Source organism: Prionailurus viverrinus, chromosome B3 (assembly GCF_022837055.1).
Source record: "Prionailurus viverrinus isolate Anna chromosome B3, UM_Priviv_1.0, whole genome shotgun sequence".
In the NCBI taxonomy this organism is placed as follows: domain Eukaryota; kingdom Metazoa; phylum Chordata; class Mammalia; order Carnivora; family Felidae; genus Prionailurus; species Prionailurus viverrinus.
Genome location: NC_062566.1, coordinates 128409598 through 128434376, shown reverse-complemented (window position 1 = coordinate 128434376; position 24779 = coordinate 128409598). Strand labels below are relative to the sequence as shown.

General features: G+C 44.8%; 1 protein-coding gene across 10 annotated transcripts in view; it reads left to right on the top strand.

The window, feature by feature from the left end:
* FOXN3 (forkhead box N3) overlaps positions 1 to 24779 on the top strand; it is a 401385-nt gene that overhangs the window by 367212 nt on the left and 9394 nt on the right. For 8 of the 10 annotated variants that reach the window (XM_047861155.1, XM_047861154.1, XM_047861156.1 and 5 more), the window contains 2 exons: positions 3810 to 3875; positions 12880 to 12985. In XM_047861155.1, coding sequence (XP_047717111.1) covers positions 3810 to 3875; positions 12880 to 12985 — 172 coding nt within the window. The remainder of the gene's footprint in view (positions 1 to 3809; positions 3876 to 12879; positions 12986 to 24779) is intronic. The other 2 variants (XM_047861161.1, XM_047861163.1) reach the window with 2 other exon arrangements.

Sequence of the window (24779 nt, the reverse complement as noted above, 5' to 3'; positions counted from 1 at the left end):
AGAAGCTACACTCCGAATCCACAAGACGCCTGGGCCAGGCTGGATGGATTGCTCAGAGTGGACCCAGCAGATGCCCAGAATGACAGATCATGGCTTTCCAGATGCAATAGGGTATCCTTCCAGCCTTACTGAGGGTGTTCACTTCCTCCAAAAGCATTGAAATAAATGCGCCTTTTGGTAGGTGCTCTTTGGAGTCCATAGTCCTGGCAGCCACAGGTCAGAAAGGGAAGAGGAAGTCAGGGGACTTTATAGGCAGAGCTAGGAACTATGTGGGATGAGTTGGAAGACCAACCAGTCCGCTCCCAAGTCTACAACCACCCACCACCATTTTAAAAGAAATGAACTCCACCCCTGCACATTTAAAGTCATGTGTTAATTAGCAGCAGACTGAGGACTTGAACCCAGGAGTTCTCATGCCTCGACTACTTTTCCCATCACTCACAGAGAAAAGGCCCTCCCCCTTTCCCCGTGCCCCAGAGAAACCCATCTCCACATTTTGGGGGAAAATGAAGTGCCATATCTGTATATTTTTTTTAATCTTTTTTTTTTTTTTAATCTAAGAAACAGAACTGTTGTTTCTAGAGACTCTGTTACCTATTTCCATCACTGTAGCATAATGTATTTGTGTATGTACCTTCGCGAGAAGAGGATTTGAAAGCATCTTCGAGGTGTGTGGCCGTTTTTCAGCCTTGTACTGCAGAGAAGAGGCAATGGAATAAGACAACCGCATTAAAGATGAAAATTGAAATGGGGCGCTGGGAACTGGTCCAAAGGAGAAGTAACATTTGTTACTGAACCATGAGCAGAGGAGGAATTTTTTAATCCAGGCTTGAGATTGATTCTGATTTGAGGATGGTCATAACTTTATTAAGCATCCATGATGGCACGCTTGGTGTTAGACTGAATTAAGCAGGGGTAACTGATTTGGGGATTCTGTGTGAGGATGCTAAATTAGCATCCTAATTTTGGAAGACTGTACTCACCAAAAATAAAGAGGATAGTGCTTCTGTATTTTCCTGGACCCCTCACCGAGGTCCCTAGAGATGCAACAGCGAAGGGTGAAGGGTACGTCTGGCCAAGTAGATCTTCATTCCTAAAAAGAGTTCCCGACCAAAATATCTTTCTCTTTTCTTATGCTCATAAGCTGGATGGAACCACTTGCGGGAAGAAAAACCTCTCTTTTAAGCCCAGGGAAACTCATATGCAGTCAACCCACTGCTCATCCTCCCCTCCATCTAGTCCTTGACCTTGTTATCCTTCAGAATCAGCTGTGCCTCCAGAGCGGACCAGCCCCTAGCCCCAAAACAGTTGCCCAAGTGCCTAAAACCTTCCAGCCAAAAAACTCCAAACAAGCACTCTGGATTCAAGTGTCCTATTGGAATAGGAATACTTCCATCAGAAAGCCTCTCTGCTACCTAAAGATGTAAACCATCAGTGGTCTCTCCTGACCACAGAGAATTAAATCTTTCAGGGAGACCCACGGTGTGCTCACAGAAAACGCATCACCTAAGGTGGCATAGCACGTCTGCTTGCTCGGAAGGAAGCCACTGGAGGGACTTGTCCTGAATGAGTCGCTATGTTTATTTGGCTCAGATGGGATGGGGCTGGTGGTCCCGGTGATGTTTTGTGGGCCTGAAGCACTTCCCGAGTTGCCTCTTAGGTTCCGCGAAATTCGTGTGCGTGCTGCTGCTCTTTTGGTTCATGAAAGATTCTCATGTCTTGTGTCTTTCTCTCTGTGGCCCTTTGTACCTTTCTCCGGTGGTCGTGTGTTTCTGAAGAATAAAGAAATACTTTCTTTAATTTCCTGGGAAAACAAACAGGAAGAGGCTCTTGACATTTTACCTGCATTTCCTCTTGTTCTGTCTGTCCCCATCGGACCTCCTGGTCGTTGAGGAAAAGTCTGGGGAAGAGTTGCCTGGGGAGACCGGGGCCAGGCACCCGGGCCAAGCCCTGGTTGCTGGCAACACTTTGCATTCTCAAAGATGGCAAAGAATCTTTGCTCTGCCAAGAAACAGGTGTGTTTTCTCGGCCCTGAAAGAGGAAGGGGCCCTTTCCAAAAAGAGGAAGTGGGAGGAGACCTCAGTCCCTCCATAAAACCTTCCAGAACCTAAGAGACCTGCTTTTGGCAACACGCTGTGTGGGGAGACGGGGGCCTAGGGGCAGCAGGAACCCTGGGAACCATAAATAGGACCTTAAGTCTTTCAGCTCAACTAATATATATATATATATATATATATATATATGTGTGTATATATATATATATATATGTTTTTTTAATATCAGTGGGGAACGATGACTGTTTTAGAAATGTCACCCCAGGAGTTGTCAAATAAGTTAATTTACCTGTTCCTCATGCTACTAACATAAACCTTCACTCCATTACAGAGTGTAAGTAAGGGGCCTCCTGCAGGCGAAATCGAAACTGGCCTCTAAAGTTCTTTCCCCCCTCCCCCATTTTTTTGAGACGCTGTCTTCTAGAACCAGCGTCATCCATATTATTAATCGCTTGTGGGGCTTTATACTGTATCACATTACTCCCTTGGAATTAAACTGCACATATGAAGTATGAAAAATGTACTTTTTTTAAACAGTAAAAAAGTCATTTCCTAGCATAATACCCAAAATAAAGTGCCGTGGAGCCATTAGTAGTAAATTGAATTTTTTGGCATGTAATTTGTACAAAAACTGACAAGTACGAGCCCCCCTGCCCACCCCCACCCCCCATCATTAGTCATTGGGTTTAGCGGACGCAGAGGTAGTAATCTGCAAGGGCAGGCATTTTGATGTCGACTTCAATTGCACACTTCATTTATTCGGACAGGGCACAGGCGGCAGCTTCTGTCACGGGGCATCACTGCACTATTAGCGAATTTCGCCCCAGGGCAGCTGGGACGCTGTTCTGGGGCAGATGTTCTTTTCAGCCTATTCAGTGACCATTCTTGGGAGTTGTTTACTGTTGCCATGGTGACTTTCATTTCCATAGCAGCAGCGCTGCTGTTTCTCAGAGGAAAATGAATTTAGTTATAAAAGGATAATATTTTTTCTCTGTCTCTATATAACCTGCCATCTGTCAACTGGTGGATCAGTAAGGATTCAGAAACCTATTAAGAATTATAGCAGCGAGGTGATGAGTATTCTTTTTGTCCCATATTAAAAGCAGTAATAGATGTGGAAGCAAACGCTGTGCCCTCAACATCATAACTTTCATGTTTTCTTTATATCTTAAGTGTGTGTGTGTGTGTGTGTGTGTGTGTGTGTATTAATGCCTTCACCACTTCTGCTACCACCACTGCGTGCACACAGCGTCTCGTAAAGTACAATTTACATTCTGCTGACAGATGGAAAAGATCCGACGTCTTGTTTGTATCTCACTAGATGCAGGTATATTTAGGGCTTTCTCTTCTCGGTGCTGTGAGCTTCCCCAGTTCATCAAAGACTTCTGCAGCTAAATGTCCTATTGTCACCCCACTCCCCTACTCCTCCATGCCAGGGGAGTAAGCTGTAGGGGTGCATAGATCAGCAACTTATCAGGAACATGTAGTCACATTATGAAATGAGCAAAATGAGGAAGGACCATGCTTTGTCTGAGAAACTTACTAACCTGCCCCTTAAATCTCATTCTAGAATACCTTTCTTCCTCTCAAACGCAAACGGGAAGAAAGTCACCTTTGGGATAGCTCATCTTGTTCCCAGATTTTTTTTTTTTTCTCTGTTGCTTTCATAAACTGTAACTTGCAGGGGGAAAAAAAACACACACACAGACACCGGCCCCGTTGTAAATAATGTTATTTATTGGTTGATTTTTCCAGATCCTGACATTGATGCTGCCAGTGCCATGATGCTTTTGAATACTCCCCCTGAGATACAAGCAGGTTGTGAGTAGATATTTCTATAGCCTACAGCACCGTAGTTTGTGAACTTAACCTTCTCATTTATATACCAGGCCATAGGAAGAACTAATTCTCAAGTAGAATTTCCCTTGTAGAATCCCTTTAAAACTTAACCTAAGTGCATGATTACATGCATATGCCTGCAGACATGCGGCCATGCCTATGTGTGAATGAATGCATAGGTGTTTCCGAGATGACAAACTTTTAATATAATCTCAGGGTTTAAGACTTGGGGGAAGGGAAGCAGACCCTATAATGGATTCCTGCGGAGAGAACTTCCTTTCTCCTGCAGGAATAGTTCCTGTGAGTTTGTAGTTTCTGCTAGAAGAGGCTTTGTGGGGCCAGCCTAACAGTGATGGAACTGAGCAGTGCCCAGTTTCAGAAATTTCTTTCCCCTTTGGGACCTCATTAATAGCAGGCTGCCGTCTTATAGCTAGAGAGGAGAGGAAAGTCCGGCAAGACGGGGTCGCAAGAGCTTGAAGTAGCCTTGAAATGAACCATCATGATGCACCCCCACCCCCCACCCCGCATCATCCCCACCAGTCTTCCAAGCTGTCACAGAGAAGGGCCGGGCTAATTTTGCCAAGCAGGGCTCCTGTCTTCACTGGCCGTTGGCCACTGAGCAGTGTCAAGCTTGAAACAGCACTTCTTCCTTGAACTTGTCTTGTATTGTGTCTTTTCCCACCTCCAAGCTACACCTTGGAAAGGTCTCCTTCCCGAGTGATGAACAGTGACCTTAAATGGAGATATCTGTCTGTCCCCTCGTCCTCCTGACTTGAAGCTAGTTCCCCGGTCCCCCCTTCACCCCAACCCAGAACCCTGTTGAGCAGGTAGCCAGCTCACTTCCTGGGGTCTGCTCAGGACATTGCTGTGTGGCAGCCTCCTGTTGACGGAACACGCTGATAAGGTGATGCAGCGGACCCCAGCACCCACCGGGCTCATTCTTGGGGCTGGGCCCTCAGCTTGTTTGGGGCTCTGGCTCCCTGAGTCAGGGAAATCCCCCACGTTCATTCTCAGGTGCTTTTGTTAACAGTTAGCCCTCCACTGGTCACAGCCTTCCCCGCAGCTTTGGGAAATTTGAGTCTATCCTTTCTCCTTCCTTCTTTTAAAAGACCCGAGAGATGTGTCTCAGGAGAGACTCATCCCCCTGGCAGGGGCTGCCATTACCTGCTCTGAAAGGCGTAGAATTCCCTTTCTTTCTTGGCTAATCTCAGATTGCCAAGTGTTAGAGGCTGCCCACACCTCCGAGAAGCAAACGCCATTGCTAAGCACTTGTGTAACTAGCACAGTCCAGTGACTAGCAGTTACCCTGTAATGTGGTTTTTAAATGACGTTTGAAGTTGCAGAGAAATTGAAAACAAAACAAAAAACTCCATTCTCAGATGACATTGCAGGAAGAGTGCAGACAGATTGTAACCAAGTTACAGTCTGAAACAGTTTCGGGAGTCATGTTGCATGACTTAACAGTGAGGAAAACACTTTTTTCACCAGAGCCGTAGAAGGTTCAGGAGCATCTTCGTTAGCACCCGGCCACTGTGCACAGGAATCACTGGCTTAAAGAAAAGCTTTTGATGAACCAGAATGATGGAATTAAGAGGGAAAGAGGCAGGGGGATTGGTCATTAACGGATCCCTAGCAGCTTCCATGGAAGTCCATTATCAGTAGTGGCTAAATGAACTTCTCCCCGTTCCCTCACTATAACACTCAAACTATAAATAATTATTTTTTCAGGGTATCCATAGTCTTACTTGCATGGAAATGCAGAATTTGAGTTTTAAAAGTTCAGTGTTTATGTGTCAAAGCTATAGGGCTTTTTTAGAAGGCTTTCTTCGTCAGTGTTAGCTCTGTGAGAAATTCAGCCTCAGCCCGACCTTCGTGAAAGCTCCGGGCCAAGAAGACGGCTCCAGTGCCCTAGAAGGCAGGAACCATTGGCAGGAGCCTCCAAGAAATAAATGTAAAGACTAGGGAGGGGGTAGGAGCATCATCTTTGTATTCTCCTTCCCATCTGGCCCCAATCTCTAGTAAAATCCCCTAATGGACAAGCTAGCACATGGTCAACAGGCCGGAGCAAAGCCCCTGAAGATGTGAACAGGACTTTAGGAAAGAAGCGAACATGCACTTGGAAAGCCAGGTGGCCACTGGTCAGCCTCCCAGTAAAGGAGTCGGGGGCAGGGCGGGGCGGGGTCTCCAGCTGGGGGCCTCGGTCTTCTCTTATCACTTCTCAGCTTCCCTCTGCCTCCCCCTCCCCTTGTCCTTATGTTGCGAGTTTCTTTTCCTGGGATTTGGTGAGTGTCTGGCCTCCTGAAGGGAGAAGGGGTAGATACTTTCTGTGGTGCAGCCTCCATACTCCTGCCCTGCCAGCTGCCCCCGAGGCCTGGAAAAAGTGGAAGGTGATTCCTCACCAAAAAGGTTCAGAGGCGGCAGACACCCAGCCCCGGTGGTGGAGGGCGGGCGGCCTGCCTCGTGGTGTTTGTGTGCATGTGTCCCGGTGTGGACGTGGGTGCCTAGCATTCAGGCGTCCCCTCTGCCCACGCACGGGGAGCACAGGTTCGCATCTGCACGCAACTGCCTGTGTCCCGCCCCCAGGCTGCACTGTGGCCGAGCTCTGTTTACAGAGCCTCCTCATGCACTATTTATAGCCCCTTGTTTTCCCCTCCTGGGCTAGGATGCTGCTTGAACAGGGGCCACCAAGCTTGTCTGTCTGCTGCTGTCACTTCCAACAGTAAGAGCTTGGCTTGGGTGACTTGAAAGGCTTTTCCTTTGCCATCGACCTTCATAGCCGCCCCACTTAAGGTCACCGTACAGCAGCCACTTAGATTATTTCCTCTCTTCCTTCCCTGCGCCCAGCATCTGCAGAGCTAGCTCGGGGCTGGCAAACCAGCCACCGTCCACAGTCCAAGCTGAGTAGATCGTACAAAGGAAACTTCTCAAGAAACTGGTGAGAATCACAGTCAGCCAGTCCCCTTTATCTTTGAGGGGGTCCCACAGTGCCCCAAGGGAGCTCAGCCTGCCCCGGACCCTGCCCCTGGTATTACTTGAGCTGGCTCCTTATGGGTCCCATCAGTCTCTCCTGGCGACCGGATGCTTCACGTTCAATGAGGCAGCTGAGTGCATCTAATCAAAACCGCAGGCTTCAACATTTTGTCCCCACCCCCATCCCCCGGAGCCCCAGTGATGATGTTATCTTTTCCAGACTTACCACTTTGCAGCATGGGGAACATTCTAGAAGGTATGCTGTTGTGTCTTGCATGTGCTATCGGACACCACTTCCAGAAAACTCAGCACAGGACATTGCTGCTTCATTATCTCTTGAACTTTGGATAGTGCTTCTAGACCCATCCACCTCCCCCTCTCCCTTCAAAGTAGCCATATAGACTAATTCCAGCTTCTAGAGTCTACTTAAGTACCTGCTTTGCTGTTCCCCTCTGACAAGCCCTGTGAGTCATCTTTAACCCCAATGGAGGGATTGTTAGGAAGTCAGATCACCATTCTCATCTTCAAAGGCTTATATAATCCCTAGTTGGAATGTTCCCAGAGAGGAACTCTGGATGATAAACAAAGCAACCAAATGGGACAGCAGAGGTGAGGGAAGGAGGCAGCGTTCCACACCCCCTGGAGCTACAGTGTGCATCCAGCACACCAGGCACTGGAGAAGAAAGGCGACCAGGACGGAGGCTCCCCCATTCCAGCCCCCTCCCCAGCATCTTTCCAAGTAAGCAGGTGGAAAGTCCCACTTCGGGAAGGGGAAGGATTATCGGAAGCACTAGCTGCTCGACTTATGGCCTCTGGTAGTGTCAGCCAGGGCTGCCCTCCAAAGGCAGCAGGAGCTCAGAGGTTAATTTTAGAAGCCGTGAAAATCAAGGAAGCTGAGCATCGGGAAGGAGGCTGGGGAGGCTGGGACGGGGCCACACCGAGGGTGGCGGAGCGTGGAGGGAAGTTTGTCTTGTGCCACAGACGGGTTTCTTGGGTCCTCCAGGTGATCACGCTTAGATCACGGTGAGCAGTGCTGCTTGGTTCACTCCTCTTTCTGCGTGTTACTTTCTTATTGCCTAAAAATAAGTAAGTTTAGAGTCACTCTACACTATAAGAGAAAGGGGATGGTCAGCAAGAAGTGGGAGCTGTGGGGCCCCTGTCCTTGGCGCCTCGTCCCAGGAACCCGAGAATCTCAGAGATGTGTCTTCTTGTGTGTAAAAGCTGAACGTTGAACTGATCTGACAGGAAAGGATGGTTGCTGGAGGCCTGTGCCTTTTGCCGTGACCGCCACAAGCATATCCAGTTTTCTCACTATACTCTTCTGGGCTGGAGGCCTGGAGCCATGGTACAATTTCAGTACAATTTCAATACACTGGGTGGGACGGGCTGGTTGTAAAGGGCTCGGTCTGATTTACCCTGAGGGCAATACAGAGGAAAAGGAAGGGGTAGATAGACCGTGCTGATAGGAAAACAGCTGAGGAATGGATTCATGCTCCCTCTGAGTCCCCAGAACCAAAGACTGGTTAATATGGACCTCACAGACATTTTAGACAGGCTGTGATTCGTTTTCCAGAAGCCACGTTCCTGACGCTTGGGGATGGAGACAGGAAGGAGAAAAGATGGGAGAATAGTTAAGTGTCACAGCTGGCTTCTGGCAGCCCATGAGCAAATATGAACACATCACCATCCCAACATGAAAAGCGCTGCCAGTGATGAGGACTGAGAAGTGCCAGGTTTGGTTGGCAGAGGCAGCATTCAGTTGCAGCTCATTTGAGAGCAAACTCCAGGAGTCAGGAGAAGAGCCTAGTTTATGTGCCAGAAGTCTGTGAGGTTCAGGAAATGGCTCAGGGAAAGCCTTTTAGTGCTGCGGAATAGCTTCGTCCGTGAGATTCTCTTTGAAGTGAATACACTTCATTAATCCAGAAGATGTGGGCAAATGCAGAGTTGAGATATCTAAAAAGCATAGAAGGCTGGAAGAATTTCTCCCTGTCTTGACCTCCACCACCCCCCCAACACCCCCCTTAGGCCCTGTTCCTTATAATTAGTAAGAGGAAGGTAGAGAGGTGCATGGGATAGTGGAAGGACGGACAAGATGGTGATGAAGAGCTTATATAATGGACCGGCCGCCAAGCTAAGCAATTTACATCAGTCATCTTATTTAACAGTCAGCAACACTCCTATGAGCTGTTTATACCAGGTTTGCAGCTGAGGAAACTGAGGCACATGAAAGTTGCGGCACTTGCCCAAAGCTGCAGAGCTAGTGGGGAGGCAAGACTGGGGCGGACGGAGGCCATGTTGCCCTGAGCTTGTACTCTTAACCACGGCAGAGCACTTCTTCCCTGGAGGCTGAGATGAGCTGAGGACACCAAAAGACCCTGGTCCCCAGTCCATGCTCACTTCCTTTCTTTGTTCCTCTCCCTGTAGGGCATCCCCCCTGGGGCATAACAGTTCTAGGCGCTTGGGCAGAGGACTCTGGGCTTAGGGCACTGTCCTTGGGGTTGCTTTTCTCCTTTGGCTGGCAGATGACTCCCTGGCCATTCTATGTGACTCCCATCTGCTGTCTTCAGGGCACCCCAGTCTTTGTCCCAGAATTATAGGTGTTTCAGGTATTTCCCACAGGGGTGACTCTGACATGGGACCAGAAGCCCCATAAGAGCTGTCACCATTCCTCCAGCTACGTTCTGTGACCGGGAAGATGGCTAAGTTCTTCCAACATGGTCTGGGTTTGTTCTGTTCTGTTCTTGTGGACTTTGGGCTCACCTGGAATGGAGAAAGCACAGGCTGCCTCAGGATGCTCAGGGGATGTTGGTTATGTTGATGTTGATGATGATAATATTGATGACTAAGAGGTAATTTTGTATAACAGTAGTGCCTTTATTAACTCAGTTAAATCTCCACTCTGTGAGATAAATACCAATTCTGTCCCCATCCTCTTAAGTGGCTTGCTCAGGGGACACAAGCATAAATGACAGAGATGGGATGCAGACCCAGAGATGGGATGCAGAGATGGTGTTGGACCCCTCCAACATCAGAGTCTGGCTCTCAGCCGCCGTGCTGCAGACCTTTTCCCCCGCTCAGAACCCTTTCATGGTTTTCCCCATATCCATGGGATGAAGCCCAAACGCACCTCATTCCTGCAGAGGGATCATACGCTTTAGCCAAGTTAGTTTTTGTTCTTATGCACATCGTAATTTTTATTACTTCCAGGCCTTGTATGTGCCGTTCCTGTGCCTTTGAATGCCAACTCCGACTGGAGTTCTACAGGAAGTCTTCCCAGACACCCTTTACTTCGGGTTAGATGCCTCCATCCTTCATGCCTATAGGCCGCTCGCCCCGCTTACCACAGTGTATTTCCATTGCCTCTTTAATTCTCTGTCTGTCCCACTTAGCTGTGGCGACCCTGCATCTCCTTCATGGAATACATAAGCAGATTCTCGGTATGTTAATCCATGCATCGATACAGTCTGTATATGGGACTGTAATAATTTTGCCGACAAGAATTACGACTGTGGTGTAGATTTTAAGCGTTTAAGTGATTTTAACAAGTAGTCCTTTCTATCAGATTTGCTCGCCGTTCTAGATGAGATCTTTAGTGACTGGTATCTTCACTGGTATTATCAGAATGGGACTGAGCCTGTGGTTTCTGGCCATTTCAACGAGACTACCATACGGCAAGATAACTGAAAAACCCTCTCCCGCGATCTCCAAAACAGACAGACAAACTAAAAGCCTCTCTTTTCAAGCAACCCTCTTTTCAAGCCTCTTCTACAGACTCTAGAGTCCTACTGATTTTTGCATGTCTGTCCTTGGGAATTGCTGGTATTTTTCCTCCTATATTTTCTTCTAAAACGTTTCTAATTTTAGTTCTCACATTTGCATTATGATCCATTTCTAATTAACTTTCGTGTATGGCCATGAGGTAAGGACCAAGGCTCATTTTTTCCTGAATGGATCGCCGGTTATTGTAGCTCTGCTTCCCCTCATCGTATTGTCTTGATACCTTCTGCCAAAAGTCAGTTGGCCACATATTTGCGGGTCTATTTCTGGATTCTGTTTTCTTCCATGATCTGTGTGTCTGTGTTCACACTAATACCACGCCGTCTCGCAGCTGTAGAGGAGGTCTTGAAATGAGTATGTAGATCAGTTAATATAAATTTTAGACACTCTTCCTTAGAAAGAACTCATCAACGAAGCAAAATAGGATACTTCCCTCCAGTATTACATTATAACAGGCTTCATGCTTTTAGATACCTGGTAAGTCTCCTGTCTCCGATGATCTGCTATCCGAAACCAGGCTGATAGTAAGGAACGGGTAAGAGTTCCTGATCTAGTTCAGCCTACTGTCATGGTTAAATGTGGTAAGTGAATGGAAAGATTCTGGACCCCTGGGCTACATTAGTAGTACTTGGTTTAAGTGCTGGTTTTTGTCTCCCATCCACCTTTTATAAAACCCAATAGCAAGAGCCTTACACAAACCTGGAAGAGAAATAGCAAAAATTCTAGCAAGAGCCACAGAATTCTCTAGGAATCGGCCTGTATAACATCATCCATGTTCAGGAGTGGACATTCATCCTACATGAAAGACCTCTAGTTAAAGGTTCAGAAAATTTATGGAAACATGCCCTTAGAGGCCGAAACATTACAGGAAAAAAAAAGTCTGTTTTGTTAAGAGTGTTCTCCACAAATAATACTGACTTTAACACTTAATATCCAGAAGGGTTTTACATTTTTTGTGTGTATAAGTTTCTAGAGGCTCTTTGTTTGAGAAGGCATGATTTATCCACCTCGCCTCTGGATGAGACTGTGCGGGGGGCTCCATGGACACAGCCAGAGCCCTGGGGACTCAGGACATTGACGGCAGAAGGGTTCCTAGGACACTGTTCCGAGAAGGAAGAAGAGATTTCAGTAACTTGCACAAAGTCACACAAGAGAAACTGAAATGAAAGCTAAGACTCCAAGCCCTGCCTCAGTGCTTCCCAATGCACGCCTGGCCCTGGAGACACATGGAGGAGGGTTGGTTGTACAGTAAGAATATTAGCTTGAACCTAATGAAACTGCTGTCTGGGAGGTCGAAAAAGATGGACGATCGGGGATGTCCTGTGGTTCCCCTGTGGTGTAAACCCTCATACAGGGGTGAGCCCACTGTGGGTTTGTATGGAAACAGACATCATCTGATGGGCACTGGCAAAAAGGTTGGCTTACGATTGCTCCAGGGATGTGTATATTTAGGAGAAGGTGGGATGGTGAGAGAACTCTGGGGAGATTTGCTTGGGGAAGCTTCGAGGAAGGAGGCAGTGGGTCCTCCAGAGTGGGCTGTGCATGGTTCTGAGACGGGAGCCAGAGCCACCCTGCCAACCGTCCACTCCCAGCCACACTGAGGAAGGGGTCTTTCCTCCGGCGGCTGAAATCGTTGTGAGCACACACTGTGTTGTGAGCACTGAGGTGCCAAGTAGCTTATAAAATCAGCTTTGCTTTTCTTTTGGCTCCTGTTTTCTCTTGTCAGGTTAAGGACAGATAGAAAGATGTTCTCAGCTTCTGACCATCACCAAAGAAGCATGAAGAAATGCTTTTGTTTGGTCATTGCTATTAGACTTGTGTTAGTGTTCTCGAGATCTTGTTAGGGTCTGAGTGGAAAGAAAAGCTTATATTTAATAATCGCAAGGAAGTAATGTTTGAAGCCCACTTTTGAAAACTCACCCTTTTTTAAACCAACGCGTCAATAATTTGATTGTAAGGTATTGGTCTGACATGGCTGACCGAATCTCTTTCTTGAGGCGTGGTATCTTTCTTTCCCCTTCTACGTGTGTGCGTATGTGTGTGTGTGTGTGTGTGTGTGTGTGTGTGTGTGTGTGTCTATCACTGCTCACTCCTTGTGCCTATAATAATCACTTTCTCTTCTTTTCTTTCTCTCTCTCTCTCTCTCTCTCTTCCTGATGTATCCAGAATTTCTGACTCAAAACAGAAATGTTCACCGTTGAATTCACGTGTGGTATCTTCTTCCGTTTTGTTTTTCCAGTTCCTCCAGGAGTGATACAAAATGGAGCACGGGTTCTGAGCCGAGGGCTGTTTCCTGGAGTTCGGCCGTTGCCAATCACTCCCATTGGAATGACGGCAGCTGTGAGGTAAGGGAGGCACTCGCTGGGCAAAGCCTGCCGGAAGGAGTGGGAAGGGCATCATGTGTCCCACGGGGCCACTTGGGATGAAGAGGACCAGCCTCTAAGGAGTGAAGACAATCAACCTGGTTTGGGTGTTAAGAAAAGGCCAAGTAGCGGCGCCTGGGTGGCTTACTCAGTTAGGCGTTCGACTTCAGCCCAGGTCATGCTCTCGTGGTTTGTGGGTTTGAGCCCCGGATCGGGCTCTGCGCTGACAGCTCGGAGCCTGGAGCCTGCTTTGGATTCTATGTCTCCCCCTCTCTTTCTGCCCCTCCCCCACTCTCACCTTGTCTCACTCTGTCTCTCAAAAATAAATAAATGTAATTAAAAAAAATTTTTTTTAAAGAAAAGGCAAAGTAACTCCCCAGGGACCCCAATCCAGCTTCTCCTTCTGGGCTCAAATTATCTTAGTCTCTTTGTAGATGAGGAGATGAAGACAAATTAAGCTTTTTTGTTGAAGAAGGTGGGACAAGGTGGGAATAAGGAAGTGGTGAGCAAGTTGTTCATTAGATTCTAGGCTAACTGGTCTACCTCCAGAATGAAATGCAAAATCATGTGTGAAAAGTGCCTTTGGTTACTGGGATAGAAATAACACGGGGCATCACTCCCCTGCTTCCAAGAGTCAGGTCAGTTGCCAAACCACATGAACTCTTCCTTGGGAAATTTCCTTCTTCCACCCTTCTTATCTCCACTGCTGGCCCTGGATTAGGGTCTCTCGCTAGCTTAGACCTTTTACATGTGCCAGTGTGGATGCCGCCTCCCATTTTCCTGCTGCTTCTCTGCCCATTCCCGCCCACCCATCAGCCACTGTCAGACTCATTTCCTAAAATGTGCCTCTCCAGCCGTCTGCAGAAACACCTTCCATGGCTCCCACACATCAGCCTGACATAACCCCAGTCCTCTGGTGTCCTCGAACCAAATTTGTTCCCCAGATATGTCTAGCGTTGGCCGATCTTATCCATTCGGTTGCCTCTATGTAGACTTCGCTCAGCCTCCACATGCACCTCCTTCAGGGTCCATCACAAAAATGATTGCTTCACAAAGCTTTTCTGAACATGGCCTCTGAGCTTGCCCTGGATGAATTCCCCTTTCTTTTGAAAGCCCCCATATTTTGGTTGTGGCCCTTTAATGGGTGACTCAGTGTAGTAAAATTCCTGTGTGTGTGTGTGTGTGTGTGTGTGTGTCCTTCTCTGTTGTCAATGGTTCGCTTGCCGTAGACGGGCTGGGTCTCACGTGGCTGATGCCTCCTCAGGTTTGCCCAGGCTCTTGCTTGGAAGGCCCATCACATTGCCCCCCTCCACAGCATCATCTGCTTGCTCACTCTGCACTGGTGGATCAAGTTTGCACCTGAAGACCGTTTTTCTTCCATAGAGTGTCATGTCCCAGAGGAAACCACCCCAGAAAGTCTGTTAGCTGGGTCCTGAGGGAGACACAACGTCGAGCTCACTCGTGTGAAACAACCACACGGTGCTTTCCCACTCACTCTTCTGGCAAACCAGCCTTGTCTTGCCAAGATGGAAGTCCCTCAGTCTTCAGGGCAGACGCTGGTGTCTAGGACCTGATAAGGAAGGAATTTGGTTGGAATTAGAATAATAATAATAATAAAGTTAGAAAACCACTTATCATTTCTGCTAGCCCAACATGGTGATACTTTCCAAAAATATATGGAAGCCCCTCTCTTCTACTTCTCTAGGATCTTTCTTGGTTATCTGTAGGTCAATAATTCTTGAGTTCTTAAATGATAAGCCTTTTCCATGCAGCCAAAGTATCAACACCTTTGCCTCGCATTATGAGAGAAACACGTTCCATTTTCTTTTCTTACTTAACATCTTTTCTGCCTCACCTCCTGGCTTACCTTTTTGGTTGACAGGACTTTGAGACTGTAGACTGTTTGCATGTGGAACAACAATCTGTGTTCATTAGCATATTCTAAGTGTAGATTCCAGTTTGTTGTCTTGAGCAGTCTTTCGGCGCCTGCCACGTGGATCTGGATGTGGCTCCAGCCATTCCTCGTAGAAGGGCACAGAAGAGCCAGGCACGGGGGGAGAGACATGAGACCAAGTTGGCCTTCAGCAGGAGCCACCCCCTAATTTTAATTATTACCCTCGTGGTGTATGTTATCATACATTTTACTGATTAGTACTCCCAAGAGGCATTATTTAAAATGCTGACTTTTTTGTTGTTGGTGTTCTAGTTATGTTCTGGTTAGAAGATAACAAAACACCACAGCAAAACAATGAAGTCTTGTCTCTGGTTAAAGAGCTGCCACTTATCCAGTCCAGTGAGCACCCTACTTTGGCTTTTCCACAGTAAAAGACCACAAAACAGGTTTCAGGTGCAGTCAGGAGACAGAGATAACACTAGGTATTCAATCAGGGAGACTTTCGTGTTAAGAACCATTAACCAGAGAGGAAGTTATTAACCAGATAACTGGAAGGGTGAAAAGAGATCTCCAGGTGTCCTGGAGAAGGTAGTCACTGGAAGGAGCCGCATCCCCTCGGGCTAAAGAGGAGAAAGGGAAGAGGTTGGGATGGTTGCCCCATGGGAGTGGGGCTCAGACCTCAGAAGAGGAGCTGGGGTCGGAGATCCGGACCTCTGAGGGGTACCCCTCAGCTTGGGCTAGGTTCTCAGAGGAGGGACCTATGGAAGGACCAGAGGGATGTTAGGAGATCTGGGGATCTCCTGCTGGCGCACGTCCTCTAAGGGAACATGAAGAAGTTGGTTCTGTAAGCATTAGGAGGACCACAGCTGGATTCAGCAGCTACTACAGGAATGAACTGCCACTACAAGTGAACAGGACACACACAAGAAGGAGCGTGTCCTTTCTTCCTCCACCCCCTTCCCAGTCCCTCAGTGGCAACTCCTGTTATCCAGTGTGAAGCCAGGTGGTGCAGCAGACGTGTGGTTTGAACAGCCCAGCCCCAGCCCCAGCTTTTGAAACACTGTAAAAGGGTGCGTTTGAGGCTGAGTGAGAGTAGCTGCAAAATGGCACGACATGTCTGTCCACTATGAAAGCACGCAAGGTCTCAGGACCTTCCTGAGCATCAGAGAAGTTGTCAATAAATGTGCCACTGCTGTTTGCAAAAACTAGACAGGTTACCATAAAGAAGAGATGACCAATAAAGAAAACCATTGTGCGTTACCAATGCATTGTTCCACTTCAGTGTTAGGAGAAATGAAGGGGGGAGAGGAGTGTTGTGTGCTCTCTGTAAGGTCAAGGACCCTTGTTTATAATACTTTGCCTTCTTCATGTCCCAAATGCCTGGCAAATAATAGGCACTGAGATGCTTCCAGAAAGAATAAACATAAACACAGCCACGGAGGTATCTGCAGAATCAGTGTCTATCTAAAACCCACTAGTAAGTTTTCTGGGGTGGGAGTGGGGGACGGATCTTGTTTTGTTCTTTCACATTCACTGTAATTTTTTTTTTTTTTTTTTTTAATTTGACCATGTGTCAGCCGAACCTGAATTCAGCTAAGGTTAAAAGGAAAACAGCCCACAGGAGACTAAAACAATAGCAGATGTCTGCCAGACCCCACGACAGTGACCAAGGGATCCTGGGGGTGTTCAGTGTTTATGTCACTGCCCCCATCAGTTCAGCCAGGGATGGAGGGAGGGCCAGAGACTCACCCACTAAAGACCAATTTCCGACTCTGCTTTGTGTGACAGGTTTTCTGTGTGAGTCTAAGCGACTTCTCCTTAAGCGAAAATATTTGTCTTTCAGGGATTTTTTTTTCCACCACTGAGTGGCAAAGGCCATGTTTGTTTGTCTTAACTCGGAAACTGTTATTGACATAGATGAAGTGTTACTTTTATTAGCTGATCATTACACAGCTTGTATTTGCTGGGTTCCTTTGCATATAATTATGATGTGAAATCTCCTTGTAAGAGTATCTGTCAATAGTGTAATTGACTTTACAGTGTTGACTTTTTACTCAATAACCTCAGAGATTGGCCCATCCTTAGTTGTTGGAAACCTGCTTATTTTTAAATTTGCCTGGGCGTAGAGTCCTCAAGACACATTATCCTCAAAATAACTGCTCACACGTCTCAGTTTTATGGCTGTGTCTTCTGTGTTCCCAGTGAAATTCCTTGCAGTGAATACATTGAATGGAACAAACGATTATAGCCCTAGAAGAACTGTTTCTGGCCCTCTTGGGAAACAGGAGCCTCAAGTTTCCTACATTTATAGCACTCTGGGCTGCCTCCCAGGTAGGGCCCATAGCAACTCTCTGGGATCTGGGCCACCGTGCCTTCAACCCTTACGGCTCCTTTTTGACCCATTAAATGTCCAAGGCTTACCAAAGAGGACTGGGAAAAAACGGATGGGGGTAGGGGGCGGGTAGGAGTCCTTCAGAAGGCAACAGAGCCCAGAAATCACATATGAGAACTCTGGAGCCATTTTCTTGGGTCCTTATCCTGTGGTTGTGTGATGTTGGACAGGTGCGCCTGGGCTTCTCATGAGAAAACCAGTCTTATGGGTTATTAGGGTAACACAGTTATGTTACTGACACAGGGTGTGCGTTAAGTAGGTGTTTGATAAATAACATGGAGAAACAAGCAAACCAATTCAGAAATGGGCAAAGGACTTAAATAGCCATCTCTCCCAAGAAGATATACAAATGGCCAAAACACATGAAAAGCTGCTTAGCATCACTAATCATTAGGGAAACGCAAATCAAAACTAGGAGATGCCACCTCACGCCCATTAGGATGACTCCTAGAAAAACCAGAAAACAATGAGTGTTGATGAGAATATGGAAAACTTGGAATCCCTGTACACTATTGGTAGGGATGTAAAATGGTGGAGCTGTTCTAGAAAACACTATGGCAGTTCCTCAAAAAATTAAAAATATAGTTACCATATGACCCAGCAATCCTTCTGAGAATGTACCAAAAAGAACCAAAAGCAAGGTCTCGAAGGGATATTTGTTCATCCACATTCATGGCAGCACTATTCACAGTAGCTGAAGTGTATAAGCATCCCAAGTGTCCGACAACAGATAAATGAATAAGCAACATGTGGTGTATACACACAATGGAATATCATTCAGCCTTAAAATGAAGGACATTCTGACACGTGCCACAATATGAATAAACCTTGAGGACGTTACATTAAGTGAAATAACCCAGTCGCAAAAAGACGAATACTGTATGATTCTACACATACAAGGTATTTCGAGTGGTCAAAATCATAGAGAGAGGAAATAGAGAGGTGGTTGCCAATGGCCCAGGGAGGGAAGGAATGGGGAATTAGTATTTATTGGGGCCAGAGTTGCAGTTGTATAAAATGAAGAATCCCAAGGATGGATGGTGGTGATGGTTGCACAATATTATGAATGTATTTAACACTACTGAACTGTACAATGAAAAGTGGTTAAGATGGTAAATTTTTCATGTTTGTATATTTTACCACAATAAAACCAATTGGAAAAAAATAAAATTAGTAATGTGGGGAGCCTCTTGGATTCATCTAGCCTGCCCCCCACAGACCTTCCCAGGTCTCCTTTTTGAGCACCTGAAGCTTTGCCCTAAGTCCCAGGAAAAGGCTTGCATTGAGCTTATTATGCCAAGAAGAATGGCCATTGGTTTTAAGGAATGATGGTGGTCATCCAAACGAGAGCAAGTTTTAATTTATAAGAAAGTTCCATCTAATCACTGTCTGAGACTGCTTAATTTCATTTGGACCTCAAGTGAAAACTGCAATTCCTGTGGAACATGAAGCAAGTCAGAAATTAATACTCTTACTGTAATACAAACATTAATACGTAAGGTCCTGTCAGAATACAATCATCAGGAAAACTCTCTCAGCCTAAGGTCTGCTCCTGGTCATCTAACTTTGTCTTTCCCCTTGAGAAGATGTTTGTAACAGGAGTTCAGGAAGCCGAGAGCCTTCAGTGTTAAGATAGGGTGTGGTCTAGCTGTACAACTTGAGGGAAGATTTGCCACTGGTCTTTTTTTTTTTTTTCCTTAAGGAAGTATAGTTGACACACAATCTTACATTAGTTGCAGATGTACAGCATAGTGATTGGACAAGTCCGTATATTTTGCTGTGCTCGTGACAGGTGTGGCTACCATCTGTCACCATGCAACACTATTAAAATATCATTGACTATATTCCCAATGCTGTACCTGCCACAGGTCTTCTTTATACTGTATTTTGTTTTGTTTTGAAAGACCAAGCACCTGTCAGCTTATACCTTCTGAAATCATGGTCTTTGAAGGCAACTCTGAAACTCAGGATTAGATTATGCTCTGTGGTAGGAGGGAGAGAGGAAATACTGCGGGGGTAGTATGGCTTATTTTTAATTTCTTTCTGAGTTCATTTTGGTAACTGTAGGAATTTGTCTACTTCACCTAAGCTTTCAAAAATATTGGCATAAAGTGACTCATAATGTATCTGTCATCTTTCAAAATACCTTTGCAGTTATGTCCCTTTTTCATTCTTATTTCATTTTAACATCACTCTGGTTGCTTAATCTTGCCATGGCTTTTTGTTTTTCCTCTCAAAGAATCAACTTTTGGGTTTTGGGGGTGGGGATGTTCATTTATTTTATTTTTGTTTTCATTTATAGTTTCCTTTTTTCAATTCTCTTTTTCTTTGCCTGGATTAGTTACCTTCATTTTAAACTTTTCTTCTTTTTCTATAAAAGTTCAAGGTTATAATTTCCTTGAAATTACTGCCTCATTACATCCCATAAATTTTGATACCTTTATTTTCATTATTAACAGTGCAGAGTACTTTCTAATGTCCATTTTAATGTCCTTGACCCACAGATGCTTTTGGAAGTGTGTTTTTAAATTTTCAAACCCAGGAGAAGGTGGTGGTTTCTTATTTTTGTTTTTAGTTACCCCTTCAACACTGATTACTAACTCTAAGTCATTGTGGCCAGAGAGTTGATCTGGAAGGTACTGGAAATTTGTAGAGACTTGCTGTATAGTCTAGCATTTATCAGTCTTTATAAATATTCTATGTGTGCTTCAAAATGATAAGCCTTCTTCATTACTAACACATGTTCTGTATGTCTATTAGATCAAATCTGCATGCTAACCGTGTGGGGGCGGGGGGGGCGGAGAGGGAAAGGGAGGGAGGGAAGGCATGCTTGGTCAATTGAATACTGAGAACGATGTATTAAAATCTCCCATTACAATGTAGATTTGACCGTTTCTCCTTGTAGCTCTTTCAGTTTGGGCTGTAGGTATTTTGAAGCTATCTGCATGGAGGAATCCATGTTTAGAACTGATGTAGCTTCCTGGTGAATTGAACCTTTATGAATATTTAATAACTCTCTTTATCCGTAGTAATGATTTTTGCCTTAAAAATCTGTCTTCTCTGGTTATAATATAGCTGTACCAGCATGGCATGATACAGCGTTTTCCATCCTTTTAACCTTTGCTTGTCTTTGTGTTTTAGGTTTTTCTCTTGGAAACAGCTTTTAAAAAACAAATCTGTGTTAATGATCTTTACGTCTTTCTGAAGGTTTTTCGTCCCTTTTTAATAACATATTTGGATTTATTTCTACCATTTTATTTTGCACTTGTTTGTCCTGGTTTTTTCCCGATTCTTTTTCCTTTCTTGCATTGTTTTAAATCGATCAAAAGCTCCCACTCCCCCCGTTTTTCCTTCTAATGGTTTAAAAGTTATACATTTTGTTTCTCTTCTTTTAATGTTGATCCTAGAACTTATAACATGAATATTTTAAAATGTTTAAAGTTAATCAATACTTTTAAACTCCTGATCAATACAAGGCCCTTGGAATACTTCAGCTGCTATTCCCTACCTCCCAGATGATGTGCTACACTTGTCCAATACTGTGGTTCTATTTCATTTTGTTTTTTTTTTTTATGTTACTTAGTCATTGTTACTGTGTTGTTCAGTCCATAGTTGACTACATTTTCTCTGCTTATCATTTCTTCTCACATCTCAGACCTTTCTTTTTGGATAATTTTCCTTGTTTCCTGAAATACATTCTTAAGAAAGTCCTTACCGTGACAATCTGCTTTTAGTTAAAGCCTTGACAATTTTTTGTCTGAAAACATATTTATTTTGCCTTCATTCTTAGGAGATAGCGTTTGATGCTTCTTCCGTTCCTCTCTCACCTCGAGAATATGTTTCCACTTTGATCTACCTCCCTCATTTTATCCTAACCGATGTTCTTCTTTAGGTGATGTGTTTTCTTTCTATACTTTTACATCTTCTTTTTTTTTTTTTAAATGTCTACAGTTTGACTATGATGTGTCCAGATATGTATTTCTTTTTGTCGTCCATGGGATTTGTTGGTTAAATCTGAAGATTGGTTGGTACCTTTCATCAAAACAAGAGAATTCTCAGCCACTTTCTGTTCACGTATTGGGTCTTCCCCATTGTCTCTTTCATTCTGAAACTCCAGGTGGATTTATGTTGGATCTTCTTTTGTATTACATCATGCCCAATCTTCCATATTTCTATCTCTTCATCTCTGCTGCACTGTGTATAGTATCTTTAGATCCATCTTCCAGTTCACTGCTCTTTTTTACTAATTTTTTCTCTTTCAGCTTCATTGAGGTTTATTTCAGGGATTATATTTTTTCATCTCTCGCAACTCTGATGCTTTCCAAAATCCATCTGCTTCAATTTCATAATCTATTCTTCCTAGATCTAGTATATTTCAATTCCCTCTTTTATTTCTGTACTCATTCTTGACATCATGTACCTACTTATTTCAATATTTTCCAGCTTTGCAGTTCATATTGTATAGTTGTTTTTTCTGTTGTCTCTGGCTTATAGTGGCTGTTTCTTTTGTGTTTATTTATTTTTTTTTATTATTATTAACCTCTGGTCCCTGAAGTCTTATCCATGGGAATTCATTGTGGCCTGAGCTTAAAGTATGTTCTTCCAGAAAGGGTTTGTATTTTCTTCTAGTAGACACCATTGGGCACTTTAAATTAAATTTAGCCTAAGGTCTTTGGGTCTACACAGTAGAATTCTGGCCTCATCCCCACAAGACTCAAGGCTTGTGGTTAAAAAAATCTCAGGGGAGGCTTTTCTTGTTTCTCATGCCATCTGGAACTAAGAGTTAAGCCTGGCTTTTTTCCCCATTGCCTGCCTCTGAGGGGCAGTTACTTTGGTCTAGGACCTCATTGAAGGTATCATCATTCAGAGGTCTTAGCTTTTTACATTTGACATTTTTACATTTATGCATTCCCAGTGGCCTGCTCACTGGTATGTTTGGTGATTTTAGGTTCTGAGCTTTCTCCTTGAATATTGGATTAACCTTAGTATGTGGGAATCCTGGTGGCTTAAATTCAGATTGCATTCTTCAAGAGAGGATTTGCTTTCAAACTTGTGCTGGGAGCCTAGGGATCAGCACACCTGAGGCCACTTTAATCCCCTTCGAGGAGCCACAGTTAACTGTGGAGCTGCCAGAATCAATCTTCTTTGGCTCTCTCTCCATCGCTATAAATTTGGGCTCTTGTCCCAGGGCTACAGTAGGCTTTTACTCCAGAGAAACCCTGGCTTTCTTGCTCACCTACTGCTCCTGTTTCTGATTTTGTCCTTATTTTTTAACCTTTTGTTTGTGTGTGACATTCTTTTGGTACAAGTGTGTTTGCCTGGGTTTCTAAGATTCCCTTATTTTCCAGCAAAACCAGCCATGACTTAAAAACTATGTTGCTGTACTTCATCCAGAATCTTTTCTGGGGTAGTCAGAAGAGTGTCTTCTAGATGTCTTCTCTGCCACCCAGCTGGACGTGGAACTCCCTGGCCATCTCTTCTCATCCATGTCTTTCTACCTGTGGTCGGTTTTAGACCAAAGAACTGCACTAGCTCCAGCACTGGTGAAGAATCCCATTAACTGCATGCTTGGCCAAAGTCAAGAGTTCTCAAGTCAACCCCTTGGGCAGACAACTTCACCCTAAATGATAGTCTCTAGATTTAAAGCCGTCAGCTCCAGAGAGAACCTTGTGCACAGGTGAAAGGTGGAGGTGTTACATAGGGTTCTACTGTAGCGGGACCAATAATGAACCGATAGGGAAGATACAAGATGGCCATGTCCCATCAGAAGCTGTACTTTGACTTGTTAGTCTCAAGCATTGTTCATTCTCGGCCTGAACTAATGTGATTTCTCACCTTTTATGTTCGATATTACCTATTGATTTGACCAGAGAATGAATACCAGGTTTTTGAGATTAATAACACTCGGTTTTGTCGAGGTCTAGTAAAATCAAATGGCTTTAATTTATGCTAACATGATCATTGAAAATGGTGTCACACCTAAATTCAGAGAAGTCTGAAAAATGGCGGGCATTTCAGATGTATCACGTGTTCGTTCTAATGAATGAGCTTTGAAGAGGTGGTTAGAAATTTACCTTCCAACGTGTTCAGGATGACTGGTTCCTTCTTTTAAGTATGTGGTGTCCTATGATGACAGCCCCTGCAGGACGAGGCGTTTGACATCAAGTCGGTGCGGCTGGCTTGTGCCGCCATAAACAACATGGCATCAAGTTATTAATCATTGAAGGAGCTTGTCGCTTCCTGCTGAGTTGGTGTGGAATTTATGGATTCTGTGCCCATTGCTACAGTGTCGGGGAGAGAGATGCATTTATATTTTAATTCCTGCTCCCTGAAGTCACATCTGCATACCTGTTTTTATCCAGAAATATGGTCAGTGGGCGTATTGGTTTCCTATCAGTACACTTCCTTTCTCGAGAGAGACCTAAAGACATTTCAAATTCCTGCTTGAGCGGTCTTTGAGAACTAGCCGAGGCACCTTGGACAAGTCATGGGACACTTCTTTAGTTTCTGTTTGTTTATCTGTGGAACGGCTGAGCCAGGCCAGTATCGTGGCACGTAGGGTCTATGGAATCGCTGTTGGCATGCAGTGTGTGGTTCCAGGAAGTACCAGAGACCTTGCCCTATATAACACTCACTTCATGGGCTGCAGAAGTGATTTTCTCTTCTCTTCTCCATTTGATGGTAGTGTGTCCTTAGTACGTCTTTCATATGTGCTTATCTCCTTTAAGAAAGAGAAGTTGTCAGGCCCAGAACCTTTCCGCTTGTCTGGAACTAGAATGTTCTATCAGTGCTGTCACTCTGGTATACATCTCCTACTCCCTACTCCAAACTTTTTATTTAAAAAAAATTTCTTAACCTGTGGAAAAGGAGAAAGAAAAGCACAATGAACACCATATGCCTTTCACCTAGATTCACTAAGAATTAGCTTTGACAACACTTTCCTTATTTCATACTCATTTGCTCCCATGATTCTCTCCCCTTCTCTCTTTCGCCATATATGCTCAGAGGTATCCTGTTTTGCTTAACTGTGGTAGTGAAGTGAATGATAAGCCTCATGTTGTTAAAAAATAAGGATTCAGAACTAAACTGATTTTCGGAAAGCCAACCATAGCCCAGTTTACTCCTCCAAGTGTCACCGGGTTCACTCTGAGACTGTTTTCTGCTAGTTCCGTGGACTAATTATTTTGGATTTTACAGCAGTTACCTGCAACAACAAAGATCAAGAGAACCATTATCCGAGACTTTCAGTTTCATTTGTTTAATAGCTATTAATAGCTAGCTGTGCAATTAGTTACGTTTATGGAGTTTCATATTTGGAAACACCTCAAAGTAATCTTTTCCTAGCCACTTTTATGCACCCAAGACAGAGCCAAGAAACAGGGAGTGTGCAGAAAATAGATATCGCAGAGGCCATTGCCCAAAGCTCAGGGGCTGCATTTACAGGCAAGCCCGTGAGGAATTTCTCTCTCGGGGCCTCTTTCCTCTTACTT